This window comes from Lipotes vexillifer, unplaced genomic scaffold (assembly GCF_000442215.2).
Source record: "Lipotes vexillifer unplaced genomic scaffold, Lipotes_vexillifer_v1.1 scaffold1362, whole genome shotgun sequence".
NCBI lineage: Eukaryota > Metazoa > Chordata > Mammalia > Artiodactyla > Lipotidae > Lipotes > Lipotes vexillifer.
Window position 1 is genome coordinate 879,044 of NW_006777552.1, and position 21,565 is coordinate 900,608.

The following is a 21,565-nucleotide window of genomic DNA, read 5'->3' on the forward strand; positions in this document are numbered from 1 at the left end:
TTGGTAGTATAATCCATTCCCTCAGTTTTACAGATAGGGAAATCTGAAGGTTATAAAAGGGACTGAAACTCAGCAGTCCATAGGAGGACAGGGAAATAAGAGGGAAAGCTGAATTAAATCTTAAATTTAAATTTTCCTTTAAGGATAGAGATGGTATAAGTGAACTTTGCTAATTAAGTAGTTTTGTGAGATTAAAAAAACCTACTCTTAATTATGTAGTATTTATGTAACAAAAGTGGCTTTGTGCAGTTATTATTTAAAGAATAACTTAAATTTTTTGGATCTGGATTAAACATTCTTTACTTTCTCAGACTTGAAAGCTGATATCCCTATTAATAATTAACTAAAAATATACATTATTTTAGTTATATAGGAATGTTTTAATATATCACTTTGAAGCCAGATTTCTAAAAAATCTGTTTATGCAAACAACCTATCTTTTCCTTCTAGGTTCACTCAGTGTACCTCTGTTAAAATTTGGATTTTAACTGTAAAGCCAGTGTTGATTTATAAAACCCATTGAAATTTTAAATCTATGACTATCTCCCCAAGAAAAAACATACAATCTTATAGTTCATTTCATTCTAGTCGAGCATCCTCATTTACAAGTAAGGAATGCCCAGAAGTAATATGCCTGGCACCATGTGGTGGCAGTAGCAGACTCAGGCTTACCTAGAACCCTAGCCTATTATGCTGCAGGATTGCTAAAGGGGTAGGCAGTGATAGAAATTATATAGGATAAACAGAGAAACAATGAGAGAAGCAAAATAACATTTTAGGAAACAAGGAAACAATTGCTTTACTGTACACATGAATAACAAGAAGAAATGGTATGGGGAATATGTAACTAAATTAAGCATATTTTAACTTTCTTATGACTTGAAGAACCAAGGCCTAAAGAGCTAAAATCCTAAAAAAAGGTTCTCACAGTAATATATAACATAGAAAATATTAGTGTAACATCTTTATATAATACACTGTTAGAAATAACTTTTAAGTGTAAAGCTGTGCGTGTCTGCGGCTCTTAAACTTGAAGAGTATCACGTATAAATTGGACCCTGCCCTATGCTGTATATTAAAATCAAACCAAAACCAAAAAAAAAAAAACCTGTATAGTTAGAATTGACTTACTTCCTTAAAAATTCAGAGTAATAAATGGTGACAATAATAGTAAATCAAAAATAGTCAAGCACATAGTGTCCAAGCATAGTTCATCTTCTCAAATTATTAAGAATATATAATTCTACTTTGTTGAGTTTGGAAACTTCTCTTCTGCAGATACCTAAGAAAAATGGATACCTTCTGCATTGAATCCATGTAGCAATCTGAAAAAAGAAACCAAAATGGGATGGTATTGAAATGCTAGTTTGTAGCAAGTAACAGTGCATACATAGTCCCTATACCATGAATTCTAAAACACAAATACATCAGCAAACCTGTGAAGCCCACCCACTCCTAACACTAGTCATTAAAGAAACTTTATTCTTCAACTAAATTTATGAGATTTATATTGGTTAAAACCACATCATTTTGGTGCCTCTTCTGTCATAGCCTGTATGTCTTAAGGCATGATGAATTTAAAATGATCTTAGACCTACACTATCCCTGGCCTAAGAGGACACTGGCCCTTGTTCCATTTCAACCTGGTAGTGAATGTGAAGCTGTTTGGAATTAGAGGCAGGAGAGAGATGAATGGCTAATCTCACGTGTCCATTCTTCCTCTCTGAGTCCACTGTTACTGAGTTTCAGATTAAACACTGCTTCTCTCTGGATACCTGTGTACTTATTAGATCCTAGTTAGCAAACTGCATGTTTAGTAACCTTGAAGACTAATAAGAATGAAGGAAAATAAGATGAAATATTTCTACTTAGACCTGCCTGAGATTATTTTCAGAATGGCCCATAAGAACCATCGAGATGGGTTAAGATATCTGAAAAAGGAAGATGGGTGCTTATGAATAATGTTCAACTCCTAGGATTAACATCTAATAAAGACTCAGTAGTACTGCTAGCCTGCCAATAAAATATAGGCGCCATTTGTCTCAATTACATACAACTGTGTTTCTAGCATAGAAAAGTCAAACCAATGACTTTTATAACAATCTACCCTCTTTTTTTATCAGCCTCTAGACCATGGAAGCTTTAAAAATGAATTGGATAAACAGGAAAAAAATTATGGTTTATTAGTTAGGAAATCAGAGTGTTAGTGATTAAAAACAATGAATACAGGTTAATAATTACCTGGGTAATTTGACGCCTTACTCTGCTTTGCTAAGACTTCCTTGCTTAATCCAAGGAAAACAAATTTCGGTCTATATTGCCCAGTTAATTATGACACCCTTCTTTTGCTTCAGGTGTGTGGAACTTGCCTCAGTCCACAAAATAAGTTACTGAACCAGTTGGAAATGATAACCAGATATGATTGTAACTAATATTTCATATTTAAAAGCTATTCTCAATAAAGAAAAAAGACCCAACTATATATATTATGATTCTTTTACCTTACAGGCTACTTTGAAGAGACAAACTGTTAAGACTAACTGTGAATGGGAGTTGGGGGAGGGGGCTAGAGGGGAGGAGCATGCACACCACCACACACATTGCCACAGAGGTTATCTCCAGGCTCAGACTGTTCTCCACCACTGTTCTTACAGAAAGTGTTCATTCTGCTGCAGCTAACTAGCCTCCGTCTTCTACACCAAATACTATTCCATACCATGGAAGTGCTATGCAATAACTCCCAGGTAGCACCTTATACCATTTAAAAGCCTTTAAATTTCTAAATCTGAAGGTGTCACAGTAAAGATATGTAAAAATGTAGGAAAAGGAAAATGTAGTTACCTAATGAAATCATCTATGTCCATGGAACGGGCCCGCTTGTCACTAAAACCTGTGCTGGTTAGGATTTGCTGTATTTTATCTGCTATGCTGAAATCTTCTGGTATTATCTATCAATATAAGATTCAGAATAAATGAACAACATATCTTTAATGAAGTCACTTTGACTCTTTTTTTTACTTCAGTAAGTCATAAACAGTCACCTTATCTGTTCATGATAGTTTTGGAAAGCCTGTTTGTGCAGATTAAGACTTGGATCTCTCGTTAGTTAAGTGGTTGATTTTTTAGCATATACCAAATACACAGAAGACCTTGAATGAATTAAATCATGTATATTGCCCTTTTTCTTCTTAGAAATTCTGAAAGTTGTTTCAGGCATCACAAAGTACTTCATAACACATAAAATAATTAAAGCTATAAAATAAATTTTACAGCAATTGTTACTTCTTTAAAAGTAACATATTCTTGGTACAAATTTCATTTTACCAGCTAATTAAGTTTTCCTCATAGATGGCCTCTCCAACCCTTGAAAATATTTCATACTTTATATTTTTCATCTAAAAACTTGTCTTAATCCAGCACAATATTTCCTATGTAGGTAGATGTACAATGACTTTATTCATAAAATGGAGGTAGCAATGTGGTACATTAAACCATGTAAGATCTGAGTAAAAAAATACAAAAGAAATTTGCTTTTATCTGTCCGCTCCGTTTAATTAGCTTGAAAGAACTAAAAAGTTATTAAACATCACAGTCATTATATATATGGATATGTCTGTGTGCTCACACACACAACTAGTTAAAGAAAATGTTGCACAGATAATATAATACAGAGACATGAGGTTCACAACCAGAAATCTGCTATTTATCTACTTTGTTCTAATTATTTCAATTTCTGGGTATTAAAAAAAAGTCACTGAGAAAATAGTAACTTTAAATTTGTAATTGCTACATAAGCAACAAGCAAGAAGGGACGGCCACAATTCAAAGGCTAGCAAATGGTACACAATTATTTTACGCTGAGTAAATTACACAAGCTTAAAACTTTGAGAAAATTGATTCAACTGAATCTTTTTATGGCAAAAAAAAAAAAAACTCAGTAAAAGAGGATGGAGTGGAGTATTCAAGGGTGTTCAGATATGTTCTGCAAAATACATAGCAGCACTGACCTGTTAGAATTCAAGTTCTAGTGCTAGTTAGACATGACATACAGTCTTAAGGATCCTATGGAATGTTCAAAATTAAGAATCTTGTAATGATATGTGAAACAGAATAGGAAATAGAGGGACATTTTAAAACACAACAAATTATTGAAACAACAGAAACATTTTCTGCTTACGATATTATGGACCGAACAGTGAATTCTGTAGTTTTTTTCCAGTAGCTGTTGCACTGCACTTGACCTGTATTACATAAAGACATGATATCACTATTATTCCCAAATCAGATTATAAATAATTTCCTTTAAGTTTATTATAAGATTAAATCTACGTTCCATATGGCGAAATTAAGGAACTAAAAAAGGTGTTGAATATTTAAACTTCTGAAATAATCGGCAACTACTAATATTTAAAAAGTAAGTCCTGATAAACATCTCTCACATTCTTAAAGAAGTTCTAGACTCCACAAAACATCATCTACAAACATTTTTTTTTTCATTGTGGCTTTCACCTTTCTTTTGACCTTGGGCCCCAAATTGCTGTTATATTTTTCCAAGTTAAAATGCCATAAATCTTTTAAAAATGTGGAAGGGGTCCATCATCACCTCATCTTTCCAAGGAAAAACTAGGCAGGATGTGTGGTCAGTTTTTGGTTATTTCCCATTTTGCAAACAAAACCTGATCTAATTCCCAAGTCCAGGAACTTTTCTTCATTAAGTTCTCCTGCCTCACAAAGTACAAAATTAAAAAGATAGGGCTTCCCTGGTGGCGCAGTGGTTGAGAGTCTGCCTGCCGATGCAGGGGACACGGGTTCGTGCCCGGTCTGGGAAGATCCCACATGCTGCGGAGCGGCTGGGCCCATGAGCCATGGCCGCTGAGCCTGCACGTCTGGAGCCTGTGCTCCACAACGGGAGAGGCCACAACAGTGAGAGGCCTGTGTACCGCAAAAAAAAAAAAATTAAAAAGATAAAAATGTGTCTGGACATGGATCATGTTTATGCTTTAGGGTATCTGTTCAGGAAAAAGGACCAAATTCTAGCACTTAGCACAGTATCTGAAGCACTGATCCCTCATATATCATAAAATTAGTAAAATACTTACTTAAATGCAGCAGACAGTGTCTTGTTTTTCCTAACAAAGGTGATCCTTACTAGGCCATCCCATTCCTGAAACAGTAGATGGATATTTTCTTACAGAATATTAAACCTGCCTATACCTACTAGGTATTATTTTGTGTTAATATATAAAAATGAAAGGAGTGATGGAGTGATGAAAATGTTCTATATCTGGAGTGATGAAAATGTTCTATATCTTGATCTGACTGGCATACATATGCAAAAGTAAGATGCATACTTGATTTTCACACTTCTGTGCACCTCATTGAATATTTTACCCTCAATTTTAAAGATAGAAGAAAAATACCTATTTGCTTCACATCTGAACAAAGAACATGGCATTTATTTAAATCGAAGTATCATTTTCAAAAAACTCAAAACAGACATGATTTAGAATATAGCCTGTACAATACACCTAAGTAAACCTTGCAGGAATAACTTACAACCACTCCACTGCCACCAGTTACTGACCACATAAGCAATCACGTTTTTATCCCATGTGATTGCAGTAAGGTTTTACATCACGTCATCTGGCTTTCTTCTCTTTTTAAATGGTAGAAATTAGAATTTTGATTAAAAAGTGTTACTCATACTATTTAACACAACTATTTTCATTTTATCTTGTTTCCTATGTCTTATTCAAATAGATACATGTTTTCCATAGCTATAATCTTCAGCAAATTGCAGTGGCATTCTAATCTTTTTACCTTTTGCAAACATTTTCCATGCTCTTGAGGTCCTCAACAACTATCTTGTGTCAAATAATTCCATCTACTCCATCACAGGGATGTATCATAATTAACATTCTCCTGTTTAGACATTTAGGTTGACTCATTACCTTTCTGCTGCTACAGACACACATCTTCCAGGTTGGACTTTTTTTTCCCTTTACTGAATGACCTAGTTATTTTAACCTCACCTGAAAATTGATAGGTGGTGGTGGATTCTTGGGTTCTATCCTTACGACACTGGATTCCACCTTGGGTGGTGGTCTGAAGTTATTCTTTCCAACCTATTAATCAGAAAATGTTTAAGGAGTCCTCTCAAAAACAACTTTAAACAGTAATCAAATATGCTTTCCTCCCAGAAGGCACAGCTAGATGCTCAAGGATGAGTTAAACCACACTATTTCAACAACAGTCACGTACTTTCATTAGATGGTCCACACGTGCTAATAGCTGTGTATTAATTGACAGTCTGCAGTATAACTTATCTCCAGGTTTTGCAACCAGTCGGAGAGCAAATTCTCTTTGAAACATAAGTACAGCACATCTGAAAAGACAGCAGAAAGGAATAAGGAACAAGGTCATTTTCAACTATAAATGTATTTTAACTGCAATGACTTTTCTTAAGTGGGAAATAGAGCAAAGCAATATCTGGGGTTAATAATTAGTCCAGCTGGCCAGAAGGGAGGAGAACACTTTCAACCTGAGCTTTATTACCACAAAATGATCCAGCTGCCTTTGCTTTTCATTGTGCAATGGCTGTAGCTCCAACCCCTTGCAAATGTAAGCCCTCAATGATCAGATGAGAAAGTATTTCAGATCAGCACTAGTCCATAAGCCCCTCTAGGAAAACAAAACCCAGGGACTTCCCTAGTGGTCCAGTGGTTAAGCATCTGCCTTCCAATGCAGGGGACACAGGTTCAATCCCTGGCTGGGGAACTAAGATCCCACTATGCCACAGGGCCAACACTACTAAGCCTGCACACTCTGGTGTCCAGGTGCCACAACGAAAGATCCCATGTGCCTCAACTAGGACCCGACACAGCCAAATAAATAAATATTTTAAAAAACAAAACAAAACCCAAACGAACAAAATTGGTTCAGTAGCCGAACTGTATTCATGGGGTGGTAAACATCCCTGTGAAAGAGCTGAGGCAGACTGTGACATCAGTGTCCTTCTGATTTAACAGGTTAAGGAAAGTGGACTTTTTATTCAGCAAGCAAGGGGGAAGCTCCTGAACAGGAGAAGAGCATCTTCAAAGCTGGGATATGACTTTCAAACTTTTTTGACAATAAGTCACACTAAGAAGTACATTTGACGTTGCAACACCTGCCACAAATCTCTCTATATATATATGTTTAGGGAACTCAAACAAAAAGTTTCATGAAACTATAATCACCTCGATGACATGCACTGAATGCCCTCTGATATATTCTATTCCATGTCATTTTTTTCTAAATGACAGTCATGGGGCTTCCCTGGTGGCACAGTGGTTAAGAGTCCGCCTGCCAATACAGGGGACATGGGTTCGAGCCCTGGTCCAGGAAGATCCCACATGCCATGCAGCAACTGGGCCCGTGAGCCATGGCCGCCGAGCCTGCGTGTCCAGAGCCTGTGCTCCTCAACAAGAGAAACCACCACAATGAGAGATACGTGCACCACAACGAAGAGTGGCCCCCACTCGCCACGATTAGAGAAAGTCCACATGCAGCAACGGAGACACAACGCAGCCAAAAATAAATAAATTTTTTTAAAATGACAGTCGTGGCTCACTATTTTATAACTACTAAGGAGTTTTTGACCTGCGATTTGAAAACTACTGGTACGGACTGTACTAGAAACCAGTTAGGAGGCCACTGTAAGAATCTAGACATAAGGTAATAAAAAGTTTGACCTGGGCTAATGGCAAGAGCATGAGAAAATAGGAAAAGGCCACCTGGTCTCAGGAACAGGACTTAGACCACACCTCCCCCAAATAACTGGCAATTGAAAAAGAAAGAGAGAGAGAGAGAGAGGGAGCGGGGGAGAGGGAGAGAGAGAGAGAGAGAAAGCGGCATACAAATTGGTATTTTCTACAAAACAAATTCTCCAGTAGTTTTTCAACTGAATTAACCTTAATCTTTGGCTGTCTGTGTTCATGGCCTAAAATGTCAATTTTCCTAAGATTTGGCAGTAACTTTGTTCTTCTTGTCACAAACCTGAAAAAAGGTCGGTGCAGCAACAGCTTGAAGACAAAAGGAGAAGAGATCTGTAAGAGAATTAACTAGTTAGTTCTGGGAAAGACACACCAGAAAACAATTTAGTATATATAATGTTCCCTACATTTTGAAAACATACCTGATAAGGCAAATTTGCCACACAAGCATCAAAAAATGGCAAATCTGTTTTCAACACATCACCCACCATTACTTGAAGTTTGCTGGCCAGAGGCCTGATAATAAGAAAAGAAAAGCAATTAAAAAGAATATTGTTTCATGAGACTGAAATGCACTTTAATTCTATTATGTATACTCACGTGCCCTGAACTCTTTTGTGAAGTTCAGCTACTAGCCTTATGTCAAGTTCACAGGCTATTACCTAAATTTTAAAAAAAAATTTTTTTTAGGTTAATTATGGAGTATAAATCTTTTCCTGTTATCTCAATGGAAACTCTTACATGATTTAAATGAATTAAACTCCTTTTCCCAATTCTACCATCAGTATTCCTTCAATTGTACTCTACCAGCATATTTTTTTTTTTTTTTTTTTTTTTTTTTGCGGTACGCGGGCCTCTCACTGCTGTGGCCTCTCCCGTTGCGGACCTCAGGGTCCGGACGCGCAGGCTCAGCGGCCATGGTTCACGGGCCCAGCCGCTCCGCGGCATGTGGGATCCTCCCGGACCGGGGCACGAACCCGTGTCCCCTGCATCGGCAGGTGGACTCTCAACCACTGCGCCACCAGGGAAGCCCCAGCATATTTTAAAGAACTTATTTAAGAGAATTTAATGAAGAGAGTATTTACAAAATGTGGGAATGGGGTTAAGGGAACAACAACAAAAACACCACCCAGAAAAGTAGACAACCGGACTATGTGAGCGTTCTACCCAAATAATTGATAGAAGTATTGTGCTCATATGGCTCCACGCTTCGTAACTCAACTGGTGGCGAAAAAAATACACAATATGTCTTTGTAGTAAATGTTCTTAGAAGCCCACAAAGCAACTGCTCCTGGAATGAGTATATCACTTCTCTCATCTACTAAGATCCAGAACATACAGCACAGATAACTTCTCAAGTAAATGAAAAGGGATACCAGATAGGCTAAAATTTTAATTTTATTTCAATATAAGCTGAGGTTTTACTTCCAGGAAGACCACATCTACAGAGTAGATATATGTGCCGTTTAGTCTCTTTAGCTCCCAGGTCCATTCTCCAGCTTTCTCTGTGCCTGTAGGGTCATACAGTTCAGCTCTGTTGCCCTTTGACTTCTGGTTGGGATTGGCTACTGAAAGGCAACGGCCTGATGAAAGGCATTACCGGTGCAATGGGCAACGTTGAGTATTTCCTAATGTCTGCCCGTGCCTTGCACAAGTTTTGGCAGCGGCTGTGTTCTGCTATGAGTGGCCCCTGTTCGATGGCTCCTGCTCTTACTGGGCTCCGGTAACACACTTCCCTCCTCTTGCCCCTTGAGGTCTTTGGATAGTAACTATTTCCTGCTGTTGCTAGTCCCTAGGTTTTTCACTAATGTTTACTGGTTCCCTTAACATTCCCTCATTTTGTCAATGGTCTCTTCATTGAGCTCTCTTCAGAGAAGTTCTTTAAAATGTGTTGCCTACTTCCACCAGAAGACACAACAGTGGTCTAATTTAAATGGAACTAGGTAAGCCAAGAGACAAAGAAGGTACCAGCAGTGGCCAGGTGACACCCTAATCTCAGAGGCCTGTGCTAGATCTCCTCCAAAGTCCTAAGGTCCAATAACTCCAATTGCTGTACTTCGTTCCCCTGAGCCTAGAGGTGGTAGCTGCTCTTTGTAATTACTACTATTGGGTTACCTCAGCGTTCCCATTTTTTCTCTTAGTCCTCTAGTAAACATGTAACCAATTCCCTATATTAAATTCCCTGTATTGAAATATCCAGTGTGGTTTGTTTTCCTGATTGATATACCCCATATTTTCTTTTTCTTTTAATCCATTTTTAAAAACTGAGATACAATTGACATATTACATTCGTTTCATGTGTACAACATAATGATTAGATATATGTAACATTCGTGACCACATAATTACAATTTTATTTTCTTGTGATGAGAAATTTTACTCTCTTTAGCAACTTTCAAATATACTGCACAGTACTGTTAACTATAGTCACCATGATGTCCATTATATCCCACGGCTTACTTATTTTATAACTGGAAGTTGGTATCTTTTGACCCCCTTCACTCAGTTCGCTCATATTTTCTAAGATAAAGTTTCTAGCAAAGGAGCAATTAATTAATTAGATCTGTAAGCCACCTGAGCTTGCTCACATAGTAATTTCTGATACCAAACACTAAATCCTCTTTTTACCTTTTTTGCCTTTTCTAGCAACTTTACAGTCATATTGCCAGTTCCAGGTCCAACTTCCAGCACCACATCAGTTGGTCTTAAGGCAGCCTACAAGCAAGCACAACCACTTTACCTTTATAGGCACATCTGTAATAATTTAATTTACATCTGAATATCTTTACTCAAAAGTGCTCAGTTAGAGCTTATCCTGACTCCATTTTTAGAAGATTCCTTCATGATCTATGTGCTTAACAAAATTATCTCATTAACATTAGGTGCAAGTGGAAATCTAACACCTCTCATAACTTGGGGCAATAGTTAGGAGTCAGAAAAGCAGGAATAGCAGTTCTGAGAGTTGCATTCTGCTTTATACCTTTGAAATGATTCCAACAGCATCTTGTTACCAACTCTGTTATCACCAAGTTCAAACTGGAAAGGTCAAAATGATGACCTTGCCTGAGAACCATAACACGTTGTACCAGTATTTCTCAATTCTACACCCATGTATGGTTTCAGGGATGCAGGAGTATCCAGAAATTTTACACAAAACTTGGTGTCTGTATGCACACAGTTGCAGTTCATAGCTTTCATCAGATGCTCAAAGGAATCCATGAGCCAAAAAGGTTAAAAAGCTAGGCCAACTCTCATTTTGTAAACGACACTAAGTCGAGATTACCTACGTAATGTTCTTTCTACAGCTCCAGGATGCTTCCTTTGCAATCCTGAAAGTAATCTGCACCACCTGTGTTTCTTGTCCTAGCACCCAATCATCCAAAACAATAAGAGAACATCAATAGACCCATACAGGAAGAATACTCCAAAGAGTTTATATGTGGCATTGGCTTATACCATATAGGTTTCTCTGGGGAACAAACTTCCAAAGGTGTCTGTTTAGACATAATTTTAGGGTCTGGAGTAAATAAAAACTAACAGTGATAGATGGTGCCTAGAAAAAGTGATTGGGAATAAAAGAATAATAATCTGGAATCGAACAAGTAGAAATGTCAAGCTAAGAAGTAAATAATCTACAGAAAGATAAAAGAATTTGGAGCCAGGAGAAGCCGAGACCCACAGAAGAAAGCAAATCATATTGAAGACAGCTTGTGAATCCTACACAGTTCCTCAATTCATTCAACAAGTATTTATACAGCATCTATTTTGTGCCAGGCATCCTTTCTGTGCTTAGATATTCCTAAGAATAAAATCAGTAACCCAATAACTCTCTCCCTCTCCTCTTCCACACCCACCTTATCGATAATGCTGTTAACAATGAGAGGATTTTTCAAAACGTGCTGCCCAATCCCCGTGTTGAACATGAGTCCTGGAAGAAAACATGAAATAGCCTTAATTTCCCAACTAAAATCAAATATTGGACCATCCCAGAGAAGAAAGCAGGATAGTTGAGTTAAACTATGTGCGCCAACGAGAGCCACCAAACGTCACGCTTGGAGCCGGGATGACAGTCTGTTTCAGTTCACCCCTTCTGCTGGAAAGGAAGCCAGAGGCTGCGCGCCAGGCCTGCGGCCCGCGCTCCAGGAAACCCGGGACTTGCGCGGCTCCCAGAGCACGGGCCACGCCTGGTCTCACTGTCCCGGCCCAGAACTCCGTCCTCGCCCCGGGTCCGGTGCTGCCGTAAGACCCAACCCGACGGACCCCAGCTCCCTCCCGGCTGTCCCCACCTCCTACGCTCTTCAGCTCCCGGCGTTGTTGTTGCCACCGGCCGCTCGCCCCTGACTTAATCTTCGGCATCTCTGCAGGCAGCAGGCCCACAGGCCGGGGAAGTTAGAGAGGACCGGAGCTTGCAACCGCGAGTCACCGAACCACGTGGGAATCGCCGGCCCGAACCAACAGCACAGGTCCGGGCCACGTCTGGGAGGGGCGAGGACCCGCCCACTGTTTTGCTCCGTGGTGCGCCCCCAGACAGAGGGCCGACCTTGGGGCCCGCTGGCCGCCGGGAATTGAAGTCATAAGCTGGGAGAAAGCCTGTCCTCGGAAGCCTACAGATCCCAGAAGACACCGCGCTACCGATTCTGGCAGTTTGGATTGGCTAATTTGGAATCGGGGGCGGAGTCTCGCCCCTACCCACACCGAATGGGTTAAACAGGTTTTGGTGTGGTACCTCAAGGTTGTGGAGGAAGTTTAAGTTATATTAACGCAGTTAGGGCTGTGGATGCTTCATCAGGCCAGGTTCTGGAATCGCTAAAATGCAAAGAAGGTTTCTTTTTGTCACGTGCCTCGCTCCTGTTTCCCAGCCGATCGTGGGGTGAGAATCCCAGGAACTTGGGAAGAGGAGCTTGCTCCTCTAGGGGAGTGAGTTCTCCGCTGCTTGAGTTGTGGAAAGTAACTCTAAGAATGTAATTTTCTAGTTCCACTACTAGTTGCTTCGCTTCCTTTTGTGCCACGTCATTAATTTCCTAAACTTTTCCATATTGAGCTCTAGCTGTGTATTAAACACTATTGGGTGCTAGAGATTCAAAGTTAAATGGGAAACTGCTCTTCTCAAAGTTTATTCTACTGAGAGAGTTAAACAAAAAGTCCGAAATTCTGTAAATGTGGTAATTGTTATGCATTGGATATTGTGATAGGACAATGTATCCGACTGTAAGTTCCATGAATACAATGTCCATGTCTATTTTGCCTGCCATTGTAATGGTTCTCAGTTTTGTTTTTGTTTTTGTTTTTTTTTGCGGTATGCGGGCCTCTCACCGTTGTGGCCTCTCCCGTTAGGGAGCACAGGCTCCGGACGCCCAGGCTCAGCCGCCATGGCTCACGGGCCCAGCCGCTCCGCGGCATGTGGGATCTTCCTGGACCGGGGCACGAACCCATGTCCCCTGCATCAACAGGCGGACTCTCAACCACTGCGCCACCAGGGAAGCCCCGTTCTCAGTTTTTAATGTTTCTGTGTGTACCTTATTTCCTTGAAGAAACAATCTTTTTATGTTTTTACCAAAGCTGACTTTCTTTCCTGCACAATTGATTGTGAGCATTCCCAAGCCTTGCTCTTTCTTTGCTGTAATTCTAATTTAGGAAAAAAAAATTTGTGTACCCTAGTAGCATCTTCAACTACCTCTTTAATTCCACTGATCATTAATTTATTCCACAATTCTGGAGAATCTACAGTGTGCCAGGCACTTTGTCAAATGTTAAGAACTTAAGAATGAACATGACCTGATTCCTGCTTTTAAAGAAATTTCTATCAATAGAGGAAGACATAGCACCATTTGCTGATATCTTATTTCACCATTTCAAACAGTTCTCTAAAATAGGGGCTTATCATTGTGTTCATTTTACAGATGAGGAAACTGAAGGATAAAAAAAAAGTGTTAAATATCTTACTTAAGATCACACAGTAAATGACAGCTGCCTCTTGAACCTAGGTCTGTATTCCAAAGACAGTGTGCTTTAAAAGAGGCATGATCTTAGCACTATGGCTAATACTTGAGGAAACTGGGGAACATTTTCAAAATATAATATTTGAGCTGAATCATTAAAAGAGAACCAAAAATTAGCCAAGGAAAGTTTGAGAATTCAAAGGGAACGGTACTAACAAAGTCAAGATATAAGGGTATTTAAGGAAGAAAAAGAAACTTGGTGTAGCTGAGAAGTAAACAGGTAATGTAAATAGAAACTTAGGGTGAAGGGCCTCAAATGTTATCCCAAGGAGCAATGGTGGTCACTGAGGAATCAAAATAACCATTTTCCCTCTCCACTCCTCTCCAGCTGTGAGAACTGCCAGAGCTCACACAACAGTACCTGTAGGAGACATTCACGGGCTCCACATTTAGCTGGATTCTGAACCCTGCCTAGCCAGCTCTTCTTGAACTCCCTCTAACCTTCCTCTCCCATTCTCCATAAAGGATCTTCAAACTTAATTCTTCTCAGGCCTCCTGCCCTACCACCTCCCCAGCTCCTTCTCAGCAGAAAACCTTGCTTTTTCTTTTTTTTTAATATTTGTTATTTATTACAGTGAAATTGCCTAGTTTCCTTAGTTCTGTCACCTTTCTTCCTTTCTTCCTTCCTTCCTTCCTTCCTTCCTTCCTTCCTTTCTGCTGTGTTGGGTCTTCGTTGCAGTGCACAGGCTTCTCATTGCAGTGGCTTCTCTTGTTGCAGAGCACGGGCTCTAGGCACGTGGGCTTCAGTAGTTGTGGCACATGGGCTCAGTAGTTGCGGCACATGGACTTTGTTACTACACGGCCTGTGGGATCTTTCTGGACTAAGGATCAAACCCGTGTCCCCTGCATTGGCAGGCGGAGTCTTAACCACTGCGCCACAAGGGAAGTCCTGACCTTGCTTTTTCTTGACAGAAGGAATGCAAGATCACCTCCAGGACACTCTCATCTTCCTGGGTCACTGTTCTACACATGGGGGGGTGTACAGTGAGTGGTGAGCAAAACAAAGTGGAGCTTACATTCTAGTGAGGAAAAACAGACATTATGTCAGGTGATGATAAGTATGAAGAAAAAAGTAAAGTAGAGGAGAAAGAGATCAACAGGGTGGGTGAGAGAGGCTATTTTATGTAGCATGATAGAGAATAAGGATGGAAGCCAAATGATAATTTTCTTTAGGAGTGAAAGAGCAAGACCCTGCTGGAAGTTGTCACAAAATAAGCCACATAAAACTAAATGGCTGGGCTTCCCTGGTGGCGCAGTGGTTGAGAGTCCGCCTGCTGATGCAGGGGACACGGGTTCGTGCCCCGGTCCGGGAAGATCCCACATGCCGCAGAGCGGCTGGGCCTGTGAGCCATGGCTGCTGAGCTTGCGCGTCCGGAGCCTGTGCTCCGCAACAGGAGAGGCCACAACAGTGAAAGGCCCACGTACTGAAAAAAAAAAAACAACAAAAGAAAAACTAAATGACTGAGGTGAGTGTGCACATTTAGCTTACCTACAGACTGAATTGGTGTTTCTTTAGGTATGAACCTTGAGTCACCTAAATCTGAAAAACTAGGGCACATGTTACATAGTGGACTGTGTTTCCCCAAAATTCATATGTTGAAGCCCTAAACTCTGGTACTCAGAATGTGACTGTATTTGGACATAGGGCCTTAAAAGAGGTGACTAAGTTAAAATGAGGCCTTTAGATTGTGACCTAATCCAATCTGACTGGTATCCTTATGAAAGGAGGAAATTTGGACACACATAGACACACCAGGGATGTGTATACACAGAGGAAAGACCATATGAGGACACAGCCAGAAGGCAGCCATCTGCAAGCTAAGAAGAGAGGCCTCAGGAAAAACAAACCCTGCTGACACCTTGATCTTGAGTTTCTAACCTCCAGAACTGTGAGAAAATAAATTTCTGTTATTTAGGCCATCTAGTCTGGGGTGTTTTATTATGGCAGCCCTCACAAACGAATACCACATGTAATGAAAATTCACATTCCCAAGGCCCACCATAAACATTCTGGATCAGAACAGGATTTAGCCCTGGCAAATGCATTTTTAACAGACCCTCTAGGAGATTCTGATGCATACTACAGGTAGAAATTCACTACTTTCTGCACTAAAATAACATATTTGGTTGAGGAATTTCTACAGAACTGAAAAAGGATGGGAAGGGCACCCTCATCAGTACAGGAAAATTGTTCTAATAATTGGTATTGCTTATTATTCTGGCCAAATTCCATCCAATTGTTGGGATTTTTTTTTCTGTTAGTACCAAGGTAACATTCAGAAGTGAGACAGTATTGGGTACAGCATGGATCCATGAGCCCTAGGGAATATGTGATGCTGGATATGAGCTGCATTAAAGAAATGTGTATGCAAGTTATGCTGGAATGTATTTGAGTTATCTTTGCAGCTTTGTAATTGTAAAATTGTAAAAAATAATTTTATGCTTCTCTGCTTCATATTTATATCCTTTGTTAATTAAAAATAATTATTTTTCAGTTTGGGTGTGTACAATTGATTACTGCCATTCTTATAGTGTTTTTTGTTAACAAAGTGTATCATAACTTGAAAAATATTGACAATAACATTTGCTTTGGTAGAAGAGGATTATTTAAATTCATAGCATGCTTGAAATGATAACATTCTTAATGTGCCAGGGAATATAATAAAGAATAAAAATAAAACATTGTGAGCATTTTCTTGTATAAATTATAGTTCCTTGCAGACTTTTAATGTATTTAGAAGTCATAAAAACATTAAGAATGTTTGAATTTCACACTTTTAACATGGATTTATTAACGGAAATACTATATTTCTATGAAAAAATAATTCACCTGGACAAGATAAAACAAAATCAAATTGAAATTTACTTAATATCAAGCTGTTTAATTTGATTAGAACAAAAAAATATTGTGCCAATATCCAATACTAAAATGAAGTGCTGCCTTACAACGTAGAACAATTTCAAAGAGTACCTAGAGACAATTTCTACTATGCTGTCTAAATCTTAACAGAAAAATGTGATGAAATTAGGCTGAAAGAAGTAATATACCTTGAATACTATGAGCAAGAGTCTTCTATAAAAAATGTTCTAATTTTTTTCAGATTATTAAAATGCTATTTTAAATTAATACAATTAATTAAGAAAGAAGACTTTGGTCTCTGTTTAATACCAGTATGATGAGTCTAAGCATTGTCAGTGAATATCTAATAATTGTTAGTGAAAATCTAATATCGAATCATTGATACCTACCAAAAGTATCTGTCAGATAAATGTGTTCATATCATTACCATAAAATAATATATATTCTGTTGCAAAAGGAAGCACTTTGAAACTTTCCAAATACAACAGGAAAATTATTGTACTAAGAATTCTATTTGTGGATTATTATAGAGCCTATTTCATATTATATTTTTAATATTTGTATTTATATATTATATTTTCATATTGCATTTTATGGGTTTCAAAGTACTTTCCACACAATTAGATTTTCAGTGAAACCCTGGGAAGTTGTTAGGGCAAGCATGCTTATGCTGTTTTACATATGAAGGAACTGAGTCTCACAGAAATTAAAGTTACTTGCTCAAGGTCTTTCAGGTAGTTGGCAGCAGAAGCAGGGGTGGAAGCCTGTGCTCTTGCCACAGCAGGACACCACCCTGCCTTTCGTGGGCTCCTTTGGTCTCTCCTTACATCTGAGTGTTGCCATCATAGTCAATTCGCAGGTTACGCATCCGCGGATACAGAGGACCCAGTGTACTAGGCCGGCTTATGCAAGGGACTTGGGGGTTCGTGGATTTTGGTATCCTTTCTGGGTCCTGAAATCATTCCCCATGGATACCAAGGGATGACTGTACTCTCATCACTGGTGGAATGGCAGGAAAGCAAAAGATACTAGCTGAGTCATTCTAGATACAATTTAAATTAATTTCACTCTTTAATAACAAGCTAATGTAAGAGTCAAGTGAATTCTAAAGTATGGAGTTAAAAAGTTAAATCTTTGGTTACCATGAATTTAAGAATAAATTGTGTACAAAGTAACAATTAATGACAGATGTAGTAAGTAAGACTGGTTTTATTTTCCCCTTTTATGCGTTTCCTGGGCCCCAAAGATAGGACAACTACATTGTAAATGAAATAACAAAACCAAAAACTTAACTTGCAAAAATCCTGGAAAATACAGAAGGTAGAAAGAAGATGAAAAATTTACATCTAATCTCACTATTCTGGGATAACCTCTGTGAAGGTTTTGACACACACTGTTTTCTCCTATTGTTTTAGCAATACATATTTTTATATAGTTGAGATCATATAGTTTACTGTTTTTTTCCATAAAATACACTAACATAAAAAGCACTTTTCCCAGTTTTTGTACAATCTTGATAGTATTGAAAGCTGTTGCAGAAGATTTCATCTTGCGACTGTGTAAGAGTTCACTAAATCATTCCTATACCACTGTTGTAAAAAATAGAGCCATACACATTTTACTGCATTTATGAAAAATATTTTCTATACTTTGGATTATTTCCCTAGTAGAGATTTACAAGAATGGAGTTATTTAGTCAAAATATATGAACATTTTAGTCTCTGAATATATACTAATAGATTATTTTCTAAAACAGTTGAATCAATTTTCATTCTTACCAGGAGAATATGAAAAAATGCTGTTTCACCTTAAGAGATACAAAGCTACATGGTATTCTTATATTTATTTTTCCAAAGTAGAAATATTTTATTTATTATATTTCTTTGATTATTAAAGTAATACTTAAACATTGCAAACAATTTTAGATAGTACAAAAAGATTTTAGAAAGTGAAACCTATCACTCAGAGTTCACCTCCATTAAGGTATTGATATTTTCCAAGACGTTTTGGATATAAAAAATTCTTGTAACCTACTGTTCTTACCTAACTAAATATGATGGACATCTTTTAATGTTAATGAATATAAATCTATATCACCATTTTTAACAGGTAGAGAGTATTTCATTGTATGAACATACCATAATTTATGTAATCAATCCTTAGTGAAAGACACTTATACTGTTTCAGATTTTTAAAAAATTATAAACAGGGACTTCCCTGATGGTGGAGTGGTTAAGAATCTGCCTGCCAATGCAGGGGACATGGGTTCAAGCTCTGGTCCGGGAAGATCCCACATGCCACGGAGCAGCTAAGCCTGTGCGCCACAACTACTGAGCCTGTGCTCCAGAGCCCACGAGCCACAACTACTGAAGCCTGTGCGCCTAGAGCCCGTGCTCCGCAACAAAAGAAGCCACCACAATGAGAAGCCCGCACACCGGAACGAAGAGTAGACCCCGCTCGCTGCAACTAGAGAAAGCCCGCGCGCAGCAACGAAGACCCAATGCAGCCAAAAATCAATAAATTTTAAAAAATATAAACAAAACTGAAGCTGCTACAAAATTACATTACCAAGGGCACATCAGTTAGTTTCTCAAAGACTTATTTTCCCAAGTTGGTAAGCTTCTAATGAGTTAATCTATAAGCAGCTAATGAACTATATTATAGAGTTGCCCAAGACCCAATTTTACCCAAGTTACAATATTAAATGAAGTGTAGCAAATTCGAAACCTTATGATTTTGGAGCACATATTGGTTTTCTATTGCTGCTATAAAAAATTGCCACAAACAGTAGTTTAAAGCAACACAAATTTGTTGTCTGAGAGTCTGAAGGTCAGAAGTCTAAAGTCATCTGCAGGACTGAGTTTCTTACAGAGGCTGTAGGGGAGAATCAATTTTCTTGACTTTCCCAGCTTCTCTGTGCTGCCTGTATTCATTGACTCATGGCCCTGTGTCGCTGTGACCTCTGCTTCCATGGTCACATCTCTTTCTCGGATACTCCTGTCTCCCTCTTATAAAGACCCTTGTGAATACATTGGGCCCACAAGATAATATTTCCAGCTCAAGATTCTTAATTTAATCATATAAGCAAAGTCCCTTTTGCCATGAAAAGTAATATATTCACAGGTTTCAGGGACTAGGATTTGGCTATCTTTTATTCTATCTACCACAAAGCATATATCTAAATTTGAGTCTGCTTCTCCAGTTAAGAATTTGAAATTACTTAATTCATATGAGCATCATCTTCTAATCTGTAAAATGAGGGAAAGAATAATCCCATATAGGGTGGTGATGAGGATAATAAATTGCATGAAATGTCTACAGTTCAATGTCAGGCACTTAAAAAACAGAACAGTAACTGGCACATAGGGAATATTTAGAAGTTAGCAATCATAATATTACTGAGGCAAATAATTTGCATCGTTATTATGTTTATCTGTTTTTTGGAACCTACTTGAGACTGGGGTGAGGGAAGCTAATGTTTCTTTAACTTATCATTTGCTCCATCAATTTTCTGCTTTCTCTTTTCAGTTTTCAACCATTTTGGGGGGAAAGCACTGAACATATATTTATATTTTAAATATGTTCTGAACAGCCCAATGATCATGTAATTTAAATTAATTTAATATTTGTCTTTTTCTTCAAAGAACGTGAGAATATGAGAATATAGCAACAAAATGCAGTCATATGAGATTTATCCAGCTGTACATATTTGTTTTGTACATACTATATTACTAGATTTTACATTCATAGTAGTTGAAGCTAGGACCTCCAAGTGCATCTTAATTTGGTGCCCTGAAACTGTAGGCAAAATTTATGTATGTGTATTTTTCTAAGTTACAGGTTTCCTTCAATATCTGACGAACCCATTATTCCAAACAGAAGAGATCCTTCTAAACAAATTTTTTCATTTTAATTAAAATTAGGTAATTTTTTCCTGCTTTATTGCATATTCCTTACGACCTTGTTACACAACATGTGATCTATGAAAAGCAGCATTAACTGGAAACTCATTAGAAATGAAGACTCTCAGGCCCCACCTCAGACCAACTGAATCAGGTTCTGTATTTTAACAAGACCCCCATGTGATTCTATGCACATTTAAAGTTTGAGAAGTATTACCTTTCAGTAAAATCAGAAGATACAATCAAGCAAAATAAATTAAAAAATAAAACATGCCCATAATACCATCCAACTAGTGACAAACTCTGTTAACATTTTCACATATATTTATTCCAAAAATGTAACCATACTGAGCATATTGTTTTGTAACCCACTCGCAAAATGTCTCAATTTCAGGACATTTACATTAAAAATTTTTTTTATTTTGTATTGGTGTATAGGTAATTTACAATGTTGCAGGGTGTTTTGTTATTTTAGGTGTACAGCAAAGTGATTCAATTATACATACACATATATCCATTCTTTTTCAGATTCTTTTTCAACATTATTTTTAATGGCCAATTTGTATTGTATTATATATGCATGTGTCATGATTTAGTCATTCCTTTTGGTGGTCATTTAGGTAATTTTTATATTTTTACTTTCAAAAATAGCCCTTGTGTGATGAGCATCTTGTAATGCAAGGCTTATGATTGCCTGGTTCAAACCTAACACTGCTAGTTACTACTTATTAGCTGTGTGAACTTAGGCAGGTTACTTGACCTTTCTAATGCTTCAGCTTCTTCAACCTCATAGGGTTGTTTTAAGGATTTAAATACATGATTCATCTGAAGATCTTAGAACTGTATCTGGCACATTCTAAATGATTAATGAATGTTATCTATTATTTTTATTAATCTTTATGAACACTAAACTATTTCCGTACAACTATTTTTTCTAAATGTAAGAAAACTTAGGTCACTAAGCTAGTTAGAAGCAGAGGCAGAGAGAACTGGATTTACTCCCTTTTAATCTTTCCACTCTTGCTATCGTTCTGGACTAGAGCACCGAGC

General features: G+C 38.1%; 1 protein-coding gene across 1 annotated transcript; it reads right to left on the minus strand.

Annotated features, from left to right (window-relative positions):
- Positions 1 to 788: 788 nt before the first annotated feature.
- On the minus strand, positions 789 to 12,232 carry DIMT1 (DIM1 rRNA methyltransferase and ribosome maturation factor). The gene is made up of 12 exons (XM_007451171.1): positions 12,041 to 12,232; positions 11,609 to 11,682; positions 10,383 to 10,469; positions 8,355 to 8,416; positions 8,177 to 8,270; positions 8,038 to 8,087; positions 6,262 to 6,385; positions 6,033 to 6,125; positions 5,100 to 5,164; positions 4,178 to 4,241; positions 2,842 to 2,948; positions 789 to 1,325 (listed from the first exon to the last, which is right to left on the minus strand). Exons 1-12 carry the CDS (start codon positions 12,108 to 12,110, stop codon positions 1,283 to 1,285), a joined length of 933 nt encoding a protein of 310 aa, XP_007451233.1. The 5' UTR covers positions 12,111 to 12,232; the 3' UTR covers positions 789 to 1,282.
- Positions 12,233 to 21,565: the final 9,333 nt, after the last annotated feature.